Below are 7,298 nucleotides of genomic sequence, written 5' to 3' on the forward strand. Positions count from 1 at the left end.
TGATGGCACAGGGAGAGGTGGTGGGAGGGTTTGCACACAGGGCTTCTGCGGGAAGAAACCAGAGTTTGTGTTTCCATCTCTGCCATCCTCCACGGGTGCACCTGGTGGAGCTGTCAGAGAGGGGGTGGGAGCAGCATTGCCCTTTCCTCTCACAAGGTGGGGAGCCTGGGGAGGTTTTTCTCACTTGCCACCTTCTCCCACCCACAGACAAAGCAACAAACCCCCTGAACAAGGACCTGGACTGGGATGGCATCAATGCCTTCTGTGAGCAGCTCAATAAGGAGCTGGAGGGGTAGGTGCTCTGTCTGTTCCCCAGGCTGCTCTGGGTCTCAGGCCTGGGGTGTGATTCACCACCCAGTACAATCCAGTAGGACTGTCCTGAGAGCTCAACAGCCACGAGGCCACTCAAAGTTGAGGTGGTCTTGGGCTTCCTCCTGGGTTTTGAGGTGTCTTGGTGCCTTACCAGTGCCTTAAACCTGCAACGTGCTTTTCAACTCTGGATTCCCAGACAGAAATACGGGTACCAGGCTTTTCATCCATAACCAGCTTGGGTTTTTTTTCTCCTTGCTCCTTCCAGTCCACCACTTGCTACCAGACTTCTGGCCCACAAGATCCAGTCCCCACAGGAATGGGAAGCCATCCAGGCCCTCACGGTAAGGGCACCTGCAGGCTGCTGGAGCTACAGGTAGGGCTAGGGCATGGAGCTGCTCCAGTTGGACTGGAGGAGTGTGGGAAGCTTTGAGCTCCTGCTTAGAAAGCCCTGCAGGACCTGGGCCCTTGGGTGGGAGAAAGGCTGAAGGTGGCTCCCCAAGAGAGAAGGGGTATTAGGTGAGTGGTTGGACTTGATAATCTTAAAGGTCTTTTCCAATTTAAACAGTTCTGTGATTCTTAATCAGTTGTGGATCCATGCTGTGAACTCTTCCAAGTGTCTCCCCTTCCATGGGCTGCTGAGCCACCTCTGCAGAGACTGATGTCTTGAGAAAGAAAACCTTTGCTTCCCTTTGGGAGGGTGCTTGGCCACCTGGGAGGGAAAAGGGGGGTTCCCCTGCACGCTGCTGTGGGGCTGTGTGCCTGGAGCAGGAGGGAGCTGGCTCCTGAACCTGCTGCTGACCCCAGGCTGGGGTTTTACCCCCGGCCCATCTCCCCAGGTGCTGGAGTCCTGCATGAAGAGCTGTGGGAAACGGTTCCACGACGAGGTGGGCAAGTTCCGCTTCCTCAACGAGCTCATCAAAGTGGTGTCCCCCAAGGTGGGTCTCAGGGAGTCATGCTGGAGGGCACCCCAGCCTGCTGGCAGGAGGGTGGCTGGGCAGAAAGCTCAGGCACCTGCTGGGATGTGGGAGGAACCAGGGCAGTGCCAGGAAAGGTGTAGTCCTCGTTTGCTGGGGAGCTTTCTGGTGGGGAGGTGAGTGTTCACCCCTCTGCTCCAGGCTAATTCTTGATGCAGGAAGCTGAGGGGCCAGCTAGACATGATGCAACCAGCTCTTGTGAGACTACCTGTGCGTGCCTAGAGTCACCTTCCCTGCATCCCTGCTGGGCTCTGTCTGTGCTGCCTGTGCTCAGGAACCTCCTCCAGCTTTGACATCGTGACCAGGTCTCTTTGGGGTGTCCCAACCTCGTTGAGACACTCTCAGAGGGCAAGCCCAGGCCTAGTCAGTGGTGCTCTAGCAAGCCCATCTGAAGCACCAGGTCATTACCTGCTCCTCTGCTGATGCTTCTGTTTCTGCAGCAGAGCAAGCTGCCTGTCCTGTTTCATCAAGGCAGCCAACACCAGCAAGTAGGGAGTTAAGGGAACACAGCCTAAATATGACTAAGGAAAACCTTTGTCTGCTGGCCACAGCTGATGATCTGTGGTGATGAGTAGCCAGGGACAGTGACAGCAGCATCCTAAAGTCCTCTTGCTAAGCACCCTAGAGAATGTCTTCTGCTTCAACCCACTGGCCTCTGGAGAGGACCTCTGAGAGAGGGGCTGGGCTGGTCCCCACAGCCCTGCTGTCCCCTCGTTCCTCAAGGGCTGCCTTGCCGAGCAGCTTCTGCTCACAGGACCCTCACAAGGTGGCAGAGACCTCCCTGAACCTTCCCGCCCACCCCTGCTCATTGCTGAGGGGCTGCTGGTGCAGCGTTTCTCCCACCTCTGGGGTTTCCTGTGGTGGAAACCAGGCACCCATAAGATCTTTTGCAAGGGCCTCGTGAGCTTTCCTGCTTTGCTTCCTCTTTCCCCCTCCTTGTGCCGTTGGGAACTGTCTCACTTCTCCTGGGGGAGGGTAGGAGAGGAACAGGCCAGGCTTGCAACTGCTCAGATCCACTTCAAGCTGCCTTTTCTCTCCTCTTGTAGTATCTTGGCAGCAGAACACCAGAAAAAGTGAAGTCAAAGATCCTGGAGCTCATGTACAGCTGGACATTGGGGCTGCCTCACGAGGTGAAGATCTCAGAAGCCTACCAGATGCTGAAGAAACAAGGTGAGAGGCAGGAATCTGGAAGGGGAAGGTGGATGGGCAGTTTGCCCTCCCTCTTTTTTTTTTTGGGCTGGGAAGAATCCAAAAGAGACTCTCCCTTCACTGTGCCCAGACCCAGCAAATCTATCAGCCTGGCTCGGCACCAGGGGTGGGTGAAGGAGGAGGTGCCTTGGGGCTCCTAGCTGGGCAGAGGGAGTTGCCAGTGGTTTGATGTGTTGGAAGGGACATATGCTTGCTTCTACAGGGGATGGGGCCCTGGAAAGGTCTGGGGCTGAGGGGCTGAGAGTGCTCTGGGTGTTCCTCAGAGGGTATTTATGAGCAGTGGGCAGTTCTTTCGTGGAAAACCAGTCCAGGGTGGTGGGTAGTGGGAGCAAACCCACACACCCTCAGTCCCAGCTGGATTGGGTAGGCCATGAGGGGAGACAAGACCTGGGAGGCAGTACCGTCCCCCAGCAGTGAGTTCTGACCTCTCCTCTGGTGTCTGCTGCAGGGATTGTGAAGTGTGACCCAAAGCTGCCCGACGATGCCCCGTTGCGCCCGCCGCCCCCTCGGCCCAAGAACATCATTTTTGATGACGAAGAGAAGTCCAAGGTGAGGGCTCTGTGCAGGAACAGTGACAGCGGGCCACATCTTCCCTGCTTCACAATCTCCCATCACCCCTGAGGTGGAGATGCAGAAGGAGTCAAGGCCCTTATTCCCCATGGTGTCATTTAGAAAATGCATCACAGGAATGCTGAAGGCCTGCTCCAAAACCAGAGGCAGCCAGAGGTGGGGCACGTGGGTCTGCTTGACTTTGGATGCAAAGGTTGAAGCACTGACCATCAGCCCAGCAGGTTCTGGGAGGTTCCAGGCTTCTTGTGTTATCTATCCTTGAGGTTTAAATCCAGCCCCAGATGCTGCTGCTGTGATCCCTTCCCCACCCCCAGCGCTGCAATCTGCTTATTGCCCAACTGCTCACACCCTCCTGGACCCATCCTGAATTGTCTCCCTATCAGAATTGCATCACCCCTCAGCCTAACCCCTGAGTTATCAGCACCAATAAGCACATGTCAGGCTCCTCTGGGCAGCAGAGGTGTGATGCTGGGGATGTATTTTGCCTCTGTGGGTCACAGGGTGCAAATAAGGATTCATAGGTGGCTGGTGGGATCTGTAGTGGGGTGTTCACTGACTGTAGAGGGGAGGACAAAGTGGGAGCTCTCCCTCTTCACTAGTTGCACCTGCAGAGTGTGAGGAGGTCTGAGGAGGAGTCTGTGGCAATCCCATGGCAATTCCCCCACACACCAGACTTTCTTCCTCTGTACTCATGCTGCTGTGTTCTGGGGTCTCTGTGCTGTGTAACAGGCAGGCAGGGACAGGTTTTGAATGCAGGGGATCTTCAGGGAAAGACCTTTCTTGCATAACCAGAACCACAATGGGAAAAGGCAGACTGGTTGCAGTTCTCTCCCTGCTCTCTGACAGCCCACAAGCTCTCGTGGCTGGGCTTTCAGACAGCTGGCATTGCCCTCTGCCCCTGCTGGATTTGGGGCAGGGGTAAGTCTGCTGGCTCTGGTGTTGAAGGAGTAACTTTGGGTGCCATCCCTCAGGCTGGGCTCAGAGGCACCTTCTCTTTTTGCAGATACTGGCTCGTCTCCTGAAGAGTTCCCACCCTGAGGACCTCCGGGCTGCCAACAAGCTCATCAAGGAGATGGTTCAGGAGGTGAAGCTGGGGAAAAGAAGAGCTGGGGGGCATGGTCCAGGTGGCAGTGGTTGGCACTGAGGGGTCGGTGGCTCTCTGTCCTCACGTGGACATACAGAGGTTCTGCCCAAAATTTTGCAGCAGCAGCTGCTTGGGAGTCCTTGCGTGATTTCTGCCATCCCTTGGCGACTTGAAGGAACAGCTCTGGGTGATTTCTGTGGCCCAAGTCATGCTGCAGCCCTAGAACTGTGGCAGTTCCATCCTTCTTTGGGAAGTGATGGCCCAGAGATGATCTGGAGTTCTCCACCACAGTGGGAGCTGTTTTGAGGGCAGCGTTGCTGAGCCTTAGCAGCTGGTGTGTTGGCTGGCCCAGCCTTGCTTTGCAGAGAGGATTCAAGGATCTCCTTCCCCATGTGCTTCCCCTCCAGGACCAGAAGCGCATGGAGAAGATCTCCAAGAGGATGAATGCCATCGAGGAGGTGAACAACAACGTGAGGCTGCTGACAGAGATGGTGACAAACTACAGCAAGGGGGAGACGACGGAAAGCAACGAGGACCTAATGAAGGTGAGGAAAGACCATCCCAGCATCCTCCCTGGGGCTTAGAGGGTGACCCTTATCCCCCCAGGTTCCTCCTGCCTGTTTTGCATCCTGCTGCTCCCCTCAGCAGCCCTTTCTCCTCTCCCCCAGGAGCTGTACCAGCGCTGTGAGCGCATGAGGCCCATGCTCTTCCGCCTTGCCAGTGACACAGAAGACAATGATGAAGCTCTGGGTAAGCATAACTGGCCTTTTTTATTCTGTCCCCTTCTCCCTCCATCTTTTTTCAGGGAGCCTCTTCTTGTCCTGCCCCAGGGGGTGGCGTCTGTCAGCAGCCACAGCTCTCTTTGAGGTGGTTGCTCGTGGGAGGTCAGTCTGTAGCCTGGGGGTGGGTGGGAGCAGTCAGCAGCATTAGAGGCCTCCTGCACTTCACTGCAGGAATGATGCTTGAGCTTGTCCTGCTGGCACTGCCACAGAGGTGTCAACCTACCATGGGGCAGTCTGCAGGGACTCCAAAATCTCTCTGCAGGGGGCTGTTGTCAGCTCCTCGGGCCTTGTTTTGAAGGAACAGACAGAGTCAGGGTATAAAAGCCACTCTCTTGGTTTCTTCTTCATGGTTTTCAAACTTAATGCCCACTTTTACTCCCTTCCAGCGGAGATCCTGCAAGCCAATGACAATCTGACACAGGTGATCAACCTCTACAAGAAGCTTGTACGGGGAGAAGAGATCAATGGGGAGGTGGTGACCGGTCCCCTTCGAGGTGAGGAGCCTTGGGGCATGGGGACAGGAAGGTCAAGCAGAGAGGACCTTGTTGCTGGTTTCCTGTAGTCTAAGAGAAGACTGAAAGGTGAAACCTGCAGGAGGTCAGAGTGGGGCTGGTGAGATGAGGAAACAACCTGATGCATGAAGAGAGGCAATTAAAAGAGAGAGCAGAGGTGGAGTTCCACCTCTGAGATGTGAGGAAGGCTGGGGATTGATCTCGGCACCCTGGATAAGGTTTCTGTCTCTCAGCTTGTTCCTTCTTTGCAGGCAGCACCTCAGCTCTGCTGGATCTGTCAGGCCTGGATCTTCCAGCAACAGGCCCTTCCTACCCAGCCTTGCCCACCGTTCCAGGTGGCTCAGCAGTCCCCGTGCCTGACCAAGCTGGCTCTGTCTCGTTGCTGGATGATGAGCTCATGTCTTTAGGTGAGAAATGCAGAGCAAGAGCTCTTTATTCTCTCTTTGACTCTGGGCAGTCTGCATGGATGGTTCTGCTTGTGGCAGGAACAGGAATAAGGGAGAGCTCTGGAAGAGGTGAGTGATGAAAGACCAAGAGGTGTCCTTCACTGAGTGTGAGGGAAGAGGAGGGAAGGACCCTGCTATGATCCTGAACTTCAGTCCCGTGGTGTTTAGAGAGAGTTCTGTGGTGTGTAGTCAGAGAGAGCCTGCAGGGATGTGCCCTCTGATTTGCTCTGGGAAAACTGAACTGGCAGGTAAATCAAGAGTGATGGGACAGCCATTCCCAGATGGGATCATGAGGGTGGATCACCCCCAGCTCCTCCTGTTTACTTCTTGAAGCTGAAGTCACAAGCTGACAACAGAAGCACAGGACTTCCAGAACTCCTCACATGGAAGTCTTGTGAGGTGCCAGTGCTAGAAGGCTCTAGAGTCCTGCTTTTCCTAACAAAGCATCTGTTGCCTAAGGTAGCAGCTTGGAGCACAGCAGCATGAAGTAGATGATGTGGTCAGCCAGGCTCATCAGCCCAGCAGTATTTGCTCCTCTGCCAGTTGCAGTGAGACCTGGGCAGTGAATGAGGAGCTCTGGGCAGAAAAAGCACTTGCCACCCTCCCTGCTCTCCCCTGTGCATGGGTGGGAACCAGAGATGGAGACCACACTGGTGGCTCTGCCCTGCTGCTTCTGTGTCTTACTCAGGCCTCATTTCATGCCCTTACCCCCTTGCTAGCTAAGTTCCATGTTTGCTTTTACCCCTGGCAGGCCTGAATGACCCAGCGCCGCATCCTGCCCAGGCTGCTGACAGCAGTGGCTGGAACAGCTTCCAGGTAACAGGCTGGGAGCCAGGGCAGAGGGTGGGGAGGGTGGTGAAAGCAGCAGATAGCTTAGGGAGGGAAAAGTCCCACATCTGACGCTTGGTGCTGATAAGCCTGGGGGGGGGCTCTCCTGTGCACTTTTTTTACAGTCATCAGAAAGCAACGAGCTCAATGTCACGCCTGTCACAGCAATGCCACCAGTCAAAGCAGACACTGGCACATCCTCCCCCAAACCTCCTTTAACCAGTGGCCTGGATGACCTGGACCTCCTGGGCAAGACGCTGCTGCAACAGTCTTTGCCTCCAGAGTCTCAGCAAGTGAGATGGTAAGTGAGGATGGTGGTGTCTCGCACCTCTCCCCATCATTTCCACTGCTGGGGTGCTGGATGTGACATTTCAGTGCCACGTTCCACTCCTTCCTCTCTCTCTCTCCTTCCAGGGAGAAGCAGCAGCCACCCCCCCGGCTCACCCTGAGGGATCTCCAGAACAGGAGCAGCTCTGGCACCACGAGCCCCAATCCCAACGCTCTGCCCGTGCTCCAGAGCGTTTCCCCCAACCCCACGCTGCCCTCGGAACCTTCTGCTCCTGCTCAGCTTCCAAAAGCTG

The 7,298-nt window shown here is 55.6% G+C and overlaps 1 protein-coding gene across 3 annotated transcripts in view; it reads left to right on the top strand.

Annotated features, from left to right (window-relative positions):
• Window positions 1-212: 212 nt before the first annotated feature.
• Window positions 213-7,298, top strand: part of GGA1 (golgi-associated, gamma adaptin ear containing, ARF binding protein 1) — an 8,095-nt gene continuing 1,009 nt past the window's right edge. Inside the window, exons 1-13 of one of the 3 annotated variants that reach the window (XM_008938976.1) lie at window positions 213-292; window positions 578-653; window positions 1,149-1,247; window positions 2,333-2,456; window positions 2,944-3,044; window positions 4,069-4,149; window positions 4,557-4,694; window positions 4,818-4,899; window positions 5,318-5,425; window positions 5,695-5,850; window positions 6,641-6,705; window positions 6,843-7,018; window positions 7,132-7,298. In XM_008938976.1, the coding sequence (XP_008937224.1) occupies window positions 1,164-1,247; window positions 2,333-2,456; window positions 2,944-3,044; window positions 4,069-4,149; window positions 4,557-4,694; window positions 4,818-4,899; window positions 5,318-5,425; window positions 5,695-5,850; window positions 6,641-6,705; window positions 6,843-7,018; window positions 7,132-7,298 (1,282 nt within the window). In that variant the 5' untranslated portion in view covers window positions 213-292; window positions 578-653; window positions 1,149-1,163. The remainder of the gene's footprint in view (window positions 293-577; window positions 654-1,148; window positions 1,248-2,332; window positions 2,457-2,943; window positions 3,045-4,068; window positions 4,150-4,556; window positions 4,695-4,817; window positions 4,900-5,317; window positions 5,426-5,694; window positions 5,851-6,640; window positions 6,706-6,842; window positions 7,019-7,131) is intronic. The other 2 variants (XM_008938978.1, XM_008938979.1) reach the window with 2 other exon arrangements.

This window comes from Merops nubicus, unplaced genomic scaffold, assembly GCF_000691845.1.
Source record: "Merops nubicus isolate BGI_N331 unplaced genomic scaffold, ASM69184v1 scaffold44354, whole genome shotgun sequence".
Classification (NCBI taxonomy): Eukaryota; Metazoa; Chordata; class Aves; order Coraciiformes; family Meropidae; genus Merops; species Merops nubicus.